Source organism: Frankliniella occidentalis, unplaced genomic scaffold, assembly GCF_000697945.3.
Source record: "Frankliniella occidentalis isolate FOCC.00 unplaced genomic scaffold, Focc_3.1 Scaffold18, whole genome shotgun sequence".
Taxonomy (NCBI): Eukaryota; Metazoa; Arthropoda; class Insecta; order Thysanoptera; family Thripidae; genus Frankliniella; species Frankliniella occidentalis.
Genome location: NW_026267148.1, coordinates 2,813,321 through 2,829,394, shown reverse-complemented (window position 1 = coordinate 2,829,394; position 16,074 = coordinate 2,813,321). Strand labels below are relative to the sequence as shown.

Genomic DNA, 16,074 nt, shown 5'->3' with positions numbered 1-16,074 from the left:
CCGGGCCTCAGCCCAGCCGACCATTGTTGTTGCAACTGTCGTCACAACTTTACAACGCCTCCGCGGCCCGGCGCGCCGAGGAGGGGTGCGGGCGGTGCGGGTGGCGCGCGGGCCGCGTGCGGGACACCATACAGGCGTTAACTTTGCGCCCCAAATAAACCACTCCGCCCGCCCGTCTTGGCCAACTTTCCCGTACATTTGTGAGGAATCTCCCAACACATTCTCTGTCTCTCCCTCTCCTCTCTCTTCCTCTCAAATGAACGAGCAAGGAGGAACACACACGAAAACCATCACTGGAAGCGAAAATGAGGAGGCGTTAGAATTGACAAACAGCACACAAGCAGAAACAACGAAACGTTCACCCAGGAAACGGTTGCGTTTATTCAATGGGAAGGAAATGTGACAGAATTTTTCTCTTGACTGAATGGAATTTTCATTGATTCAAGAAGTGAAACATTCCCATAGGCTAAATGGAAAATTCGGAAAATCGCTTAAAGTTGCGGGAAAATTATATAATATTGTCCATTGGTTGAATTTCTATTGATCTAAGGGATTCCATCAGTTAATTCAATGAAACAATTTTATGTGTGTGTGTGTCCTCTTTTCTCTGCGACGTCGTTGATCCTGGAGTTTTATCTTCCTCGTCTAGATTGTTTGTCTACGATCGTCACTACCATTGCCACCTTGCCGCGGCTCGCTTCGCTACCTTTCCCGCGGCAACACGTGGACACACCGCATCTCTTTTCATGAGTGGGCCGCAGCCGTCGCCGCGCGCAAGTTGTGACGAACAGGACTTTGATTGTTCTGTGGTGGCGTGGCGGGGCGGGGCAGGGCCGCCCTTTGCTGCCGACATCGAGCCGCGCAACCAAATCTGATAAGAGCGCTCTGCTCGCTCGCTCAGAACTTTTCTCGACTTTTCCTCAAACGCCAAGGATATATATCCGAAAGAGTCACAAACTCGTCAATTGTTTGCCAAGAGTCTGGTGGTGGTGGTGGTGCGCCGACGGTGATTCGGAGCACTCGCACGGAGCTTGCTGTGCGGCTGGTTGAGCAGAGCTGCCGCAGAACGGCTCACAATCATCAGCCCCCATCCGAAAGGCTGGGCGTAAGCGGCGGCGGTGTCCACGGAGGCTCCTCACCTCACTCACCTATCGGTCGCTCACTCCACCAGCATGCGAGGGTGTGGTTGGTGGTTTGGTTGTGATCCGCCTATCCTCTCACCAGGGGTGGTCTGTGAGCAGCGAGCGCTGTACTTGATCGCCACTCTGACCCCCCACCCCCCTCCACACCGCGCTCATACGCTTATAGTAATTCTCCTCCACATTATCGACCACACCTCCCACCGTGTTGTTGGCGCCCGCGCTGTCCCCCGTGCCGTCGCAGCTGGGGCGCTCTGCGGGCTCGGCTCTGCGGCCCGCCGCCACCACCGCGGCCAACGCCACCACCACCACCGCGACCACCAACGCCAACGCCACCATCACCACCACCACCGCCTAACGCCATCACCACCACCGCCCAACGCCACCCGCCGCCGCGCCGCCGCCGCCTTCCATGAGTGATAACAGCCTCTTGCCGCCGATAGCGTCGCTCGCCGCCCCGGCCTCGGCCGGCCCCGGGGGAGTCATAGGCCCATTTATTACGTAAAATATGTGATTATAACTTCGCCCCGCCGCAATACAACAGAGAGCCGCTGACGGGGCAGTGCGGCGCGCCGAAACCCATACTCGATAACATCACTGCCTGTGTCGAGACCGTGTATGAGACAAGTGTAGCCCCGCCCGCCGCTGCACCCGGCGGAGAGCGGAGGAGAGAAGGGGCCGCTAACAAGCCCAAAGAGCGCCCCCCGCCGCCCGGCCCGGCTGGTGCTGGTCTCAGGTGGGTCGGTCCGGTGGCCTCCTCCTTCTCCTCCTGCTGCTCCGCGCTGTCGCTATGCGGCTCCCGTGGGTCCAAGAGGAGGGCAGCTTGTGCTCCTTGAGCCCGGCCCGCGCGCCGCGCCACACTTTTGGAGGCGCGCTGAAGAATCGTGACCGTGGAGATCAAGTCCGACCAGTCCTCGGTCCAGCGCGGGGGCGGGGCCGGTGGCCCCTCCCGGACCATCTTGCTCAAGCAGACAATTATTCACCGGCAGTTTTGGTTCTGTTCTCTTTCCTTTTTTTCGGGCAGTCTCTCTGTCTCTCTCTCCCTCTCTCCCTCTCTCTTTTCGTGCCCCGCCGCTCTGTGGCCAGCGCGGACGATGAGTGGGGAACAAGTTGTAAAACACGAATCGCCACTCGCCACGCCCCGCCACGCCCCGCCCCGCCGGGCCAGGGGTCTACTTACTGAGCGGTGCCTCTCTGGACGTGCCTGCCTCCAGGACCTCCAGGACCCCCCCACAAGGACACTTCCTGGTGGCATGCCCCGTCGTTGAGGCGGGGCCTGGACGCCCATTTACCTGTCGCGAGCACCCCGCCGACTGACCCAGTCTCGTTGCAGCAGCAGCAGACCCGTCTCGACCTCGCCCCTGACCTGTTGCGTTATTCCCGACAAAACGTCGTGTAGGAGCCACAAGATAATGCGTGTTGACACTGAAGTGTGTCTGTGGTGGGGAGTTGTCCAGAACAAAAGTCCCACCTCGCAACCGCTACAAGCGCCCCCAGACGCCGTTCGTCTCTCCCGGGCCGGGCACACGACGTCATGTAGACGCGTTGTTGGACACGCCGTGCTCCGCCGGTGACGATGGCGATCGGCAGCGGCAGCAGCACGCACACCAGCGCACCGCCACCGTGTACGTGAGCAGACAGCACCCGTGACATTTTGGAGGATCTCCAAAGTGTTTTAATTTGTTTTCCACGCTCCCGTTCTGCCGTCAGCAGATCGAAACGCACCGCCGTATAAATACCGATTTGCATAAATTGATCATACGACGTAAACAAAATATTAATGCTACAGACGCAGACGCAGAGAGTGAGTGCGCAGTGCTTGCAACAACTCTACTGCGGCTTTCGGTAGCAGAGAACCCCCTGGCTCCCCCCTCCATTTCACTTCGTAATTGTGTAATGAACAGGGCTGGTCGGACCAGTTCACTCTGATCCCCCCCTCTCCCCCCTCCCTCTCTCCCCTTCCCTCTTCGCTCCCCACCGGCGCGGCGGCGGCCCGCCGTGCAGGCCAGTGCTTCCCACAACTCACTTCATCTTGTTCTTTTCTCATTACTATCTGCGGCCCCTAAGGCCGTGCGCAATGGTTTCCTTGCCGCGGGACCTACCGGGACGTATGGAGTCGATCGCCAGCAGCGCGGGCGCAGAGAAGAGCGAGAGGGGCATTCCTTCTACTGTACTACGTACCTTCTAAATCCCTTTAGGTTTGCGCGCGCCGTCGTGCCGTCGTCGTGTTGAGGTTGTCCGTTTGGGACGCCCCCCGACCCGGACAAAACGGGGCGGCTGCGGCAGAGACAAAGACGGACGGGATGGGAGGAGGGCACAATGACACAGGTGGGACCCGACCCGGGGGGAGGGACGCGCGGGGGGACGGGCGACAGCACTGCGCCGCCACAGCCGGAAGTCAAACTTCCGCAGGCGAGGCGGGCCTTCCCTGTGCTTTGCTCTCTTGTGTCTGGTCCCCCCTTCAGAGACGCACCAGCCGCTCTGTGCGTGCGTGCGTGCGTGCGTGCGTGCGTGCGTGCGTGCGTGCGTGCGTGCGTGCGTGCGTGTAGTACTTACGTACTAGACGGTGGTTTTGTCGCGTGTTTTTTGCGCCTGCGCAAAGAGAAAGGTACTTCCCGATCGGGATTTGTGTCCAATGAGCAGGATGTGCTGCGTCCAAATAGAGTTAAGCGGAAGGCCCTTTTCGTTACAAGCACATTATGTATTCGTCTTTACATTTCGTGGTCCTCGTCCGTACTCTAATGGGTCGCGTCGCCTCGGCGCTGGCGACGGCAACACCTGCACGCTCGCGGCCCTCACACCTGCTCCTCCCCCGCCCCGCCCCAGCGCCCCGTCGCGTCTCCTCGGGCGCAAGTGTTGGGCACAGTGTTGCTAAGACCGCACGTTGCGAACTCCGCCGGCGCGCCCCCCGCCCCGCCGCCGCTCAGGGCCCAAACTACTACTACTACTACTACTTGAGCGCGGGGGGCTGTGAACCGGCGATCAAGAGCTGAATGCTTTGACCGATTCGCATCAGAGCAAACCCAGGGCAGCCTGAGGACCCCCGGAACGTTTGGTTGTTGCGCATTCAGGCTCTTGTGCGGGCGAGTTGGCTACTCGTTACATCATTAATTTACTCTGTCCGATACAGTACCTCCTCCCCGATTCACCTTGGGCACCATACCACGCCCCCCTCGCGGAGTTCGAAGGGGCGCAGTGTGAGACAGCATGAGGCGCGTTGCAGAAAATAAGCGATGATTGCCCTTCTCTCCCCACCTTATCCCCCCCTTTCCCAACAGTTCTCCAGACAGGCGGGGGAGAGGGGAGGGAGAGAGGGAGAGTGCGGCAGGAATCCAAACTTGTTTGTTGTGGGTCTGCTCTGAGCTGCGCGCCGTCCACTCACATGTGGAGGATGTGGAGCCGGGCAGCGCTCTCTTTCTCTTTCTCTCTCTCTCCCACTCGATCCCGCCGCCCTCCCCCGAGAGACACGCTGGACTGCTCGGCCGCGCTTGGCACACTGCTACTGGTTTTCGCCGCCACCACACCACCAGTGCCGCCGGCGGGCCGGCCCTGCCTGGCCCTGCCCAGCAGACGTTAATGTGCTAATGTTGGCACCTCACACCTCACAAGCGCGCCGCTTTTCGTTTTTGCTGTTGTTGTTGTTTGTTGGCCTCACCTCATCTCACCTCACGGCGAGGGGAAGGGAAGTGGGAAGTGTCTTACGAGCACAGAGAGGATAGGAGGGGGGTCTGGTCTAGACGGAAGGATAGTTCGCACTCGTATGCTTTCGACCGACGCTGCGAAGCCGTAAAGTTAGTGTCTTATACTTCCTTTTGAAACCTGCTGAAATATTGTACGTACACTGTATAGGAAACGGTGCCTTCTCTCTGAGGGGGCAATAACTCCCTTTTGAAGTGTACACATGAAATTCTTGATTCCCAGTGGCAAAAAACGCTTATTTCGACCAATCTAGTTTTCCGCATCGTTAAAGCGATTTCTGTTGATTTCGATAATTTTTAACCTGATGATTCCCAGGCAGGTGTACACATGGCTCCCGGAGTTGTCGCCCCCTCGTCTCTAACTATGCTCTTGACGCTGTAAAAAATGCCCTTTAATCTCAGCACTGAAAACCATGACGACGGATGTCCCCGCTCGTGCATGGGTTTCAAGTCCAGCAGGCCGCAGCGCTGCTATGGCCAGTGCGGAAGTTGAATATACATTAGACGGCGGCAAAGCCAGCAGGATAACGCTTCCCACCTGCGTGCCCCCGTTGTGTCCGACCGATCGTAAATGGGGAGAGAGAGGAAGGGGGAAGGGGGGGGGGCAGGACGCTCGCCCTCCAGGGGCACCAAGCAGGAAAACTTTTAGTATACGAGGGAATCCTCCGCGGGCACGAGCTGCTCGGACGAGGCGGGGCAGAGCGGGGCGGGGCGAAGGGAGGTGGTAAGGGGTTTAGACATTGACACGTTTTGTTTTCAGGAGGTTCCGGCGGTAACCCGAGTCGCGCCGGCGGGAGGCGGGTGACCCGCGGGGTGATTAGGGCTTCCTCCTCTCTGTGCCGTGCACAATGGGCGGCGAGCGGCCGGGGTGGGGTTGGGGGGGGGGCAATAATGGTGAAAGCGACCTCATAAACCAACCGCGCCTCCTCTGCCCGGCCCGGCCCGGCCCCGGGCCCCGGGACAGACTTACGCCCGGAGTAGCGCCGCAGTGTAGCGCCAGCGCGGCGCGCATAAGCCCCTCGCTCCTCGCGCTCCGCGTCACCAGCAGGTCGCCACGCGAGCAGCCCCTCGCGGCCTGATAAGTACCCGCTGTAATCACAGCGAAACACCCTCAGAGTTGGGTCGCGCAGGGGTCATGCGCGGCGCCTTATGCGGGCGGAGCAGGGACTGTGGTGGCCGCAAACCCGCCAAACAGACTGCCAGGGTGTTTGCTCTGGTACACACCACCACCCGGCTACAAGGACACGCGAGGAGGAGGAGGAAACCGAAACGACAACAAAAACAACTACAACACACACCTGCTGTGGTCCGGTCCGCAGCACACAGCGCTCACAGGTCAGCTTGTCTCTGAGCTGCTTTATGTCAGCGATACACGAACATCGCATCTGAGCGGAGAGGAGGAAGGGAGCGGGCAGAGTGGATAGGAGTAGGAAGAAAAACGAAAGAGAGAAGTAGTAGTACCTATTATTTGAAAGGCCGAGGGTCGCCCGCCCGAGCCGGGACGAGCTCGACGCGCCTCCCAAGGGGGACCTGCTCGCTCGCTCATTCATCGCTACGGCAGGAACATTGTTTCTTCACTCGAGAGAGACCGGCCGAGGCGCGGCTGCAGCGCGTCTCTGCATATCGGCTCGGAGCGTTGCGTAAAGCAGGCCGCGCCGGAGCCGGGGTGGCGGTGCCAGCCGGGCGGTGCGGTAACTGGGGGACTCGCGAGGGACTCGGTGTGTGTCGACGCGGCGGCGTCGGCGGCGTCCTTGAGCGCCGCGCGTCCTGGTCACCGAGAGGTGCGCGGCAGAGAGGTTGGTGACAAGGTGGCAAGCGCCACTTGAGGTCATTGATCGGGTATACCTCAAAGGAAGGTGTGCTGCAAGTGTGCGGAAATGAACGACAAATAACACGGAAGTCGAGAAATGAATGACCGTCAGATCGCTGCCCGAAAAAGGCGCAGTGCATGACGCGAGCGGGCCTCTCCCTGGATATCTTGACAATCCAGATCCTGCACCCCCGGCCGGCCGGCCCGACCTCGCCCACCGGCCAGAGCCGGAGTTGTGCTTATCGAACATCACACCTCTCTTGTACCGCTAATGACCGAACAGGACCGGGACCTGGTGATCTCACTGTTCGCCCGCCCGCGCCCGCCGCCGCCGACCCCGGACTTTCTCGGGTGATTCTGTTTTGACGGGCCGCTTTGAGGGGCGCGCACGGGGTCACCAGATCAACATCCACCCAGTGCTGCGCTGAGCTGTTATTGTGGAGTTCGGCCTCTGCCACGACTGTCTCGGAGCTCACTGAAACTTTGTCGACTTGTTAAGTGAGCTGGTTCATACTGCTATCTTTTGCATGCGTGAAGAAGGCCTCCTGGCCATCGCGGCCCACCACCACCGCGGGGGCCTCCGGGGCCTGCTCCGGCTCGGTGAAAGCAGCTGCACGGGTGCGCATGGCCAGTGCGCCGCCTCCCGGCCCCGGCCCGGGGACGGTTAGCGGCGACGACGGCGCGGCGCCCGGTGACGCAGTTCTGCTGTATGCGAGCGAAAGAGAGACGGAGAAAGGGAGAGCGGAGGTCGGGGGGAAGGGGCGGGTGTAAACTCGCTAGCCCCCCCGCTGCCGGCCCGATGACCGCGTATGCTAATAGCCCCGTCGGTGATCCTGTTCCCGGAGAAGGGGAGGGCTGCAGCAGGGCGGCCCGCTCCCGATCCTGATCGTGATCCCGATCCGTCGCGGATCGTGTGGCGCTAATGACGGGAGTGCGCGCTTGGAGGTGTGAGGACGACACACCACCGCGGTGGTGGCGCCCTGCACCCCCCCCCCCCCCCACACCGAGCTGTCGCTCCCTTCCGCGCGCCACAATATTCCAGGCTGCTATTCCATTTCTGGCGGCGCGGTCAAATTAAGGATTAATCGGAATCGATTAGCAGCGGCAGCTGCTGCGCTTGCGGCGGTGGCGTAGTTCCTCAACCTCGGCGAGCGCGTCGCTGGATCGCCCTGCTATGCTCCGACTTCTGTTGGTTGCCTTTTGCAGGTTCCGAACGCACTCCGTGTGCCGCAATGCCTTGCCCCCCGCTCCGTCAACGTAAGATGAGATGTGTGAGATGTTGTTCTTCAAGTTTGGCTGCTCGCGCGGTGCCGTGCACCCGCTCGCCACGCCGCGGCAGGGCGGGAGGAGGAGGGGGAGGGGGGGCGACGCAAGAGAAGTTTGTTCGGGAAGCGTCCGTCTTGGCCAAGCCCGTCCGTCGTGTCAAGAAGGCGGGGCGGGGCGGGGCGGGGTGGAATGCCCACGGCGGCAGCGCGCCGCGCCGGAACCGTGCGGAGCAGTCGCGGCCGTGCCGGCCCGGCACCGCGCCCCGCAGCCCCCGCACCCCTTCCCCTCTCGACCTGCGCCGCGGTGCCAAGCGATGTGCCTGCTGGGCCAGCCGCGCGCGGCCCGAGCCGTGCCGAGCCGCGCCGAGCCGCGCGCCGAGCCGCCGGGCAGGCAGCCGAGCCCGGCCGAGCCGGTCAGTACACACAGACAGACACGACACACACAACAACCAGTTGAGTTGGATCGCTGGCGCAGGGCGGACGCTACGCTGTCGTCCTCCGCGCCCCTCCGCCGTGCCCGCCGTGCCCGCCCCGTGCCCCCGTGCCGTCAGTGCCGTCAGCGCCGTGTCCGTGTCGCCCCCAGGCCGTGTTACGTCGTGCCGCTGACCCCCGCCGCCCCCCGCCGCGCCCCGCCTGTGGATTCGGTGATAAGGATGCCCCTAGTGTTGCTCTAGCCCGCGGCACATACCACAGTGGAGTTAGTGAGTGCCATTCATTCTCAGTGCAGTGTTCAGTGCTCAGTGTCAGTGTGTGCGTGCTCGCGTCCGTGTGTGTGAGTGAGTGAGTTAGTGAGGTGCAAAGTGAGTGCGGCTTCGCCATGCCAGCGGCGTAGACCATGCGCGTGTGCTTCGACGACGCGGCCAGCGGCATGCCCATGGAGAAGCAGGGCCTCGACCTGTCCGCGGGCCAGGGCCCGGGCCAGGGTCCTGGCGGCGGCGCCGGCGGCGTGTCGGGGACCCTGTCCGGGGCCCTCTCCGGCCTGCACGCCGCCCTCGCGCCCCTGGCGCCCCTCGGCTCGGCCCCGCTGGGCCCGCTGGGCGCCCTGGGGGCGCTGTCGAGGAGCGTGGACGGCGCGTTCCCCTCGCTCAACCTGAGCCTCAACCTGCCCCTGTCACTGCACCTGCAACAGGCGCCCCTGGCCTCTGGCCTGCCACCCCTGTCGTACCACGTGAGGGACTTCAAGGAGATGGTCCTCGCCTCCCTGATCAGGGGTAAGCAGCACCCTGCAGCGCCCTGCAGCACCCTCCGACAGGCCCCGCGCGCCGGCGCCTTGGTGGGGCCCCGCTGGGTGGCGGCCCCATAGGGCGGCCCGGCCCGGGGGCCCCGCGTGGGGAGCCCGGCTGCCCCGTCGTCGCCGCTCCTCGCGGCCCGGTCCTCCTCCTTCTCTAGGACCGCCGGCGCGTCCACTTCGCCGCACTTCCCGGACCTGTTCGTCGTCGTCGTGGCCTGGCCTTGCTCAACCTCGCGCGAGCCGGTGGTGGTGGCGGCTGCTGCCCCGCGCCTTACGCCCCTTTCGCGCCCCTGGGAGGAGATGAACGGATCCCAGCTATTTTCACCGGCGGCGAGCCGGGCGGCGCCGAGCTGCGCCCCGCCGCGCCCCGCCGCGCCCCGTGCCCATGCCGGCGCCGCGCCGCTCGCCCCGCCCGGCCCCAAATAGTTGGAGGCCGAGTCCTACGGAGACGCGGAGAAGCCAGACGGGCGTCGTTTGCCTCGCCGCTGCGCTGCGACCCAGACGCAGCTCAGAAGTCGCTCAGGGACCGACCACGTGGAATCAAAAGCAAATGGAAACCTGCCACGTAGAGCGTGATGGCAATCGGGAGGAATAACGCAATGCAGAAGACGTCTCATGGGCATGAGGAAATTGGGGGGGGGGGGGATGGTTGGCCCGCGAAGTTCCGCAGCGCGCGAGGCGGGCAGAGTGTTGTTTCTGTCGCGCCCGCCCCCTCCGCGGCTTCGTCTGCTCTCCATTTACTCTGCGACATGCGCAACTAGGCTGCTGATTGCTCGACTGATGACGCGTATGGGGATCGCTTCCTGACCAGCTGTATGGTGGGCCGGTGACGGCTCGCTGTGAACGGTGACGTCACGGTGAGGGTGACGTCATGGCGAGGCGCCCGGCGCGGCCCGGGGGGGAGGGAAGGAGGGGAGAAAGAGAGAGATAGGTCACGGGGTGATAGGGGAGGGTCCACATTGTGGGGTGTGGGGTGCCCGGCCCGACCGCCGCGTCGAGCGTGCGTGTGAGAATCCATATACAGCACAGCGCGGGGCCTGCATGTCAGCAGCGTTTGGAAACAGGACCCGACCCGCGTGTCCACAGCGAGAAATTGTGATGAGGGTCGTGGAGTAGGAGTGCATGTCGCGGTGCCGCGCAGCGTGGGAGAAAGAGAGCGCGAGAGAGAGAGAAGTACAGTTTGCAGACTTGCAAAGGAGACGTATTCGCTGTGCCGAGAGATTTTGCTCTGGAGCAGGAGAAGGAGGAGACAGGATCAGTGGCGCAGACCGTGGCGCAGACGACACGGGGAAGTGGATTGGACTGCTGATGTCAGGAGAGCGAGGGGAGGGAGGGGCGGCTCGCGGGCTGCTCGCTGGAGGAGCGCGGCGCTGCGGACAGCGTGGATGATGACGATCGTCTCGCCTTATGGAGACACGATCTGAAAATTCCACCGCACACTAAAAGATGGGCCTTATTTTTTATAGTCACCTTTTTTGCCTGCTCCCAAGGCTGCTTTCCGATCGAGAGGACTGGAAAATAAATGAAAAACATTATTCGGAGGGCACGTCAACAAACACCGCGATGAAAGGATGAAATAAGATGTGCGCGCAGGACGGCAGAGGCCTTCGCCTCTCTCGATTAAGTCTGGGCGCGGAGACTGGCCACGTGTCGCGCCGTGCCCAAACAAGTCTCGGGAAATGGATCGTGAATAACTGCTAATGCCCTCCCCGCCGCCCCCCGCCGCCCCCCGTCGCGGAGGCCCTGGTGGCGGTGGCAGCGCGCCAGTGTGGTGGACCCGCGACTGTAGTAGAGGTGAAGGCTAAAAGCTTGCCGTGTGTCGCGAGTGCGCGGCCTTTACTCCATTCCATTGTGCCCCGGAGGGAGGAGGGCGGTGTGTACACGGGGAGCTATAAAGAGAGAGACTCCTAGGGAAAGGGGTACTAGTAGGTAGGTTCGGTCACGGTTTTCGTGTGAAAACGCTCGCGGTCAGGCTCGCTATACGCATCGGGAGGAGATGTTTCCGCGGCGAAGTAGTAATAAGGAAGCTGGTCGAGCAGATCAGCGGCGCGACAGGACAGGCGGGAGGAGGAATGATGTCGCCCGTCATTTTTATGTATCCTCTCGGGCGTGTCCCTCAAAGTCGCGCACGGCGGCGCGGCGGAGTTCCTTACTGACACGGACGTCCTCCTTTTTATTTATATTTTATTTTTCTGCTTAAATAAGTTTTTGCTGAATAAAAACCCCGGCACCGCGTGATATCGCCTGCCGCCTCGTCTTCCTTCCTCCAGGCGGCTGCTGCTGCTGCGGCGGCGGCGTGGAGTCTGTTTGCGGCGCCCGTATACCTAATCTGGTGTCACGTGCTGCTGCGCCGCCCTGCCACGTGGCGAGCCAGGCGAGCTTGGCGAGGATCGGCTGGCTCTCCTTTGCTCGCCACGTCGCCGTTGTCGCGCCCCGCAGCCCGCAGCTTACGCGCGGCCGCGCTGTGCGGTTGGGTTAGGTTGTCACCGCCCGCCGCTTCCGCCCGTCAGCAGACACACGGCCCCGGCCGGCAGCTATCGCGTGTTATTGCTTAATTCTCTTGTTGGCCAGAGGTGGGTTTTGCCTGCCTGCCGCTCCTGCTTTGCTCCGGGACAAACAACAACACTCCTCTTGGCCCGGTCGCGTCGTCGCCGTTTAGGCCGCCTTGTTTTGCGCCGGCGCTGTTTTTCATTCGCAAACCAGCGCCGCCGCCGTGCTTACCTGCACGACCCGCCGCGCCGCGCGCAGCCGTTTTCCTGGGCTTTATTTAATTTATGGATGCCCCCTTCCCCTCCCCCCCTCTCTTCTGTCTGCAGGGCCGCCTCCTAGAGACACGCGAGAGGCAATAACTGTCGGCTGCCCCCCCCCCTCTCTCTCTTTTCCCTCCGACTATTCCCCCGTCTCCCCCGCAGTCACCTTTTCTCTCTCTGTTTTTCCCGTCTCGCTCCGAAATGAAGTGAACTAACCGTCTTGTGTTCTGCTTGTCGCAGGTGAGTCGGCGTGCTCAAGGATTTCCTCGAAGGCGAACGGCGGCAAGCTGTCGGACGGTAAGTGTCCTGAAGGGGGAGGGGTCTGAACTTTGCAACCGTTTGGCGAACGCGTAACGATACCTGTGGTCATGAATGGGATGATCCTTTCGTAACGCAAGCTAGACATTATCGCCCGTCTGCCGATTGCCGTGTTGTTTGTTGTCTCGGTTGCGACAGCGCTATGCCACGCGTCCGCAGGATTCTAGAACGACAAAGACAAGAACACAAGGCATAGACATACGTAGTGTGTAGTGTAGGGTATGCGGATCTCGGCTTGTTATGGCCTTTTATCGAAATCTCGGGTCACAAATGTATAAGGATTCCATGTTAAGCGTCAATCCTGTAGGCATTTTCGCTCATGCTTGTCCCTGCGTGGGTCACACACGGCGGCGCCCGCGCAACAGCGCTTGCCTGGCCTCTGTGCTAGGAGAGGGGTGGGAACAAACCCTTTTAGTTGAGATGTGTTCTAAAACTGTATGATGACTGCTTTAGTCAGGCTGCAGTCCTCCACATCAATTCAAATAACTTTCGTTAAGCGCTTCTCTAAAGGCGTCTCGGCTCAGCTTCACAACTTGACTCGAATAACTGTACTACAGTAACTTAAGTGTCACATTTGACTTAAAGTTCCCGGTCCTGCGCTTGAACGTGGGGCGGGGCGGGGCATTCTTGTATTTACAATGCGGAAGTGAAAAAGAGCAGACCGAACCGATTCGTCTGTTTCCGCTGAGCATGCATGAGAAATCGCGTAGCGCGCGTTTCTAACCTCTCAAATACGCACCCAGAAAACCGTTTCTTTGAATTAAAGAAATTTTACTTAATTCAACGAAAATTTCGTGCCAGAAACCAAAGAAATCTTTTTCGTTCATATAACGAAAAAATTTCTTTCACTCAACGAAAGTTTTGTCAGATTGAACAAATTTTCGTTGAGATAAAGAAATTTTTCTTCAAATCAACGAAAATATCGTCAGTTTGTGATTTCGTTAAGTCAAAGAAACGGTTTTCTGGGTGCGGAGAGGAGCTGCTGGAAACTGATACGGCCGTGTGTTTCATACCTCGGTATGATGCCCGTGGGAGCACGTAACCTGCTCAACCAATCAGAACCACTCCGGAAACAGCAAAATTGGGAGGTCTCTCCTCTCCGGCTCGCCTCTGAGAAACAAATCTGTTTGTGCGGGCGTGGTGGCCCCTCCTCGCCACGCCACGCCGCGCCCCGCCACGCCCCGCCACGCCCCGCCCCGCCACGCCCCCGACACCGCGTCAGCAGCGCCCGAGATGAGACGAGGGCCGCCGGCAAATAACAATAATAATGACAACAACAATAATATTTATCCTTACGACAAGGACATGAGAGGAGAGCGCGAGAGAGAGAGACGACGCGCTCTGGGTTTGTGTATTCACTGCGGCCTGCCTGCTGCCCGCATGTCTCGCGTATTAGCATTTGCGCCCGTGTGAGTATGTGTGTGTGTGTGTGAGTGTGTGAGTGTGTCGTGAGGAGAGGGGCTTCCCCCCACCTCCCCTTGTCTTTACACGGCTGCCCCTCGTCCGTCCCACCCTTGCCGCTGCTGCCCTCTGCCCGTGCACGCACGCACGCACGCACGCACGCACGCACGCTCGCACGCTCGCACAGTCTCGTGATGGAGCCCGGCGTCACCACGCGCGGTCCTTAAGATGACTCTGAGCACGCAGTTTCTCATGCACTTGCTCGTTTTGGACGGACCTTCTCGTGAGGCGGGCTGGATTGTCCGAATAAAACGCTCCGTATGAGAAATAACGCGTGCACTTGCGTACGTCCATCGACTGCCGGTCGGGCGCTGCCGCCTGGCGTAGTCGGCCCAGAACACACCTCCTCGCCTCCTCCTCTGCCCGTTCCGCCTCAGCGCATCCGTTCCACCAGGACGTGTGTGTTGTGTGCATGTGAAGGTGAGTGCGCTGCGCCCGCTGCAGACTCCCCTGTATGGTCAGGCCCCCCGCCCCGCCGCCCCGCCCGGTAGCCAGTCATTGACTGGGCTGTACGCCGCCGCCGGAGCGCCCCCAGCCACGCCACGCCTCGCCCTAAATCAGTGCAGAGTTCATACACCGCGCAGGCGTTGGCGCGTAAGTGGCTTGCTTTGCCCTCCATGTGCTCCGGTACGTGAAAAAAGAAAAAAGCTTGTGATACAGCTTATATTTTTGCGAATTTCGTTCAAATTACTGAAAGCAATCACCCACACACAGCCACAACTGGCGGAGTAAAAACCTTAACCGAGACAATCGAACCGGAAAGTGGGTCTCAGCTAAGACGCGTGAAGGAGAAGCGTCGCGCAATATTTGTCAGTAGCAAAAGACCTTTAAAATTATTTCGTTTTTCAAACTGTTCACGCCCTCGTTTCATCCCCGTGCAGTAGCATACTTACAGTAAACAGTAAAGTGTAGCAACGTGGGACTGCTCGCGTTGCAAATCTGCAGGGTGATGTCCTCAGGTTGCTCTTCCATTTCTGATCTCCGGAATAGCATCCTATTTGCTCGACTAATACTGTCTTGCACCGGGCGATCGGGGAGCGTCGTGGCGCGCGTTGGGTGAGATTTCAAAGATAAGCTTTTTTTTTGTCGCATTTTTTTTTCTTTCCTTCTCCTTTACTCCCCCGATAAGCAATCTGGTCGCTCACTTGGAGCGTTCACTTCCCTCCCCCCCTCCGCCTCTTTTCTTTCTTTCAGCGCGCCCCACAATATCCCCCCTTGCTTTTGGGGCGCACGGCTCGTGATAGGCTGAGCCCTCCTCGCGGCCCGGGCCGGGCCTCGTGCCGGTTAACCGTCCCGTGCACGTACTGCCCTGCCCGTCATGTCGACCACAATTTCATACTGCAAAAACTTGGCCACCAAAGTTTTGACGTCCCGTGTAATGAGTTTTCGGTGAAGGCGTGTGGTATATTATAATTGTACCTTAAGTGTTTCAATCTGTAAACATGCAAACGTTCGACGCCCTTGTTGTGCAATTGCATGTGTTCAGCTAAGTACTAGGTGAGTACTAGTATGTATACGGTTAAACACCTATTACATCAGTGAAGTATATGCTACAGTTCGCTGGACACGCGTTGCGCTGCACCCCGGGTCCTGCTGGAGTCCCACCCCAACCCTACAATGCCCCACATACGGCCCGAACTACCGCCGCGCGTCCCGCTCACTGCCCCTGCACCAGGTGGCAAAAACGATCGAAAACTACATTAACCGCCTGATGAACATCTCGCATTTTAATCTGGTTCGGTGTGCCGGCTGCAGTGCGTATCGGCGATTATCCTGCCAACCTGGGTACAAACAGCAGTAAATGGTACACCCTACAACCAACCATACGCTCACGTGGTTGTGTGAACCAAGAATTTGTGGTTCTCCACACCCTTGGCATATGGTCGCCCAGTGTGCGCTATTCGCAGCTGTTCCCTGTGCTCACCATTCGCTGGTGGTCACAGCTGATCCGGGTGGGCTTGCCGCGCCCGTGCTGCGCGCCACGGCCCCGGGGCGTGCTGGCGCTGGCCCGCGATGCTGCGGCGCGCGCATTTGCGCCCTATGGCCGGGCCGGCGCCACGGCTGCTGTTGATACGGCGCGGAGCTCCGCCCGCGGCCTTGGCAGGCCCATGTGCGCCCGCGTACAGTGCGACACCTGCTATGGGCCTGGCCCGGCGAGGCGGTTATCTATTTTCGCACAATCGAGAGCGAAATTGGCGAAGCGAAGGTTACTCGGTGGCGCCACATCACACTTGCACTTCTCTCAGGGGGCGCCCTCCATACGCTCGAGGGCGCTTCCAAGTGCCGGCGCTTACCTATCAGTGGCAAAGAAAGCGGCCAGAAGGCTTGGCGACAGGATCGGCCCGGGACTCTTTGGTCCGGGGACTCTTTGGTCCGGGGACTCTTTGGTCCGGGGACTCTTT

The 16,074-nt window shown here is 60.4% G+C and overlaps 1 protein-coding gene across 1 annotated transcript in view; it reads left to right on the top strand.

The window, feature by feature from the left end:
- The window catches only part of LOC113211286 (mucin-19), a 119,719-nt gene that overhangs the window by 53,474 nt on the left and 50,171 nt on the right, over positions 1–16,074 (top strand). Inside the window, 1 exon segment of the mRNA XM_052264297.1 lies at positions 12,134–12,190. Within this exon segment, the coding sequence (XP_052120257.1) occupies positions 12,134–12,190 (57 nt within the window).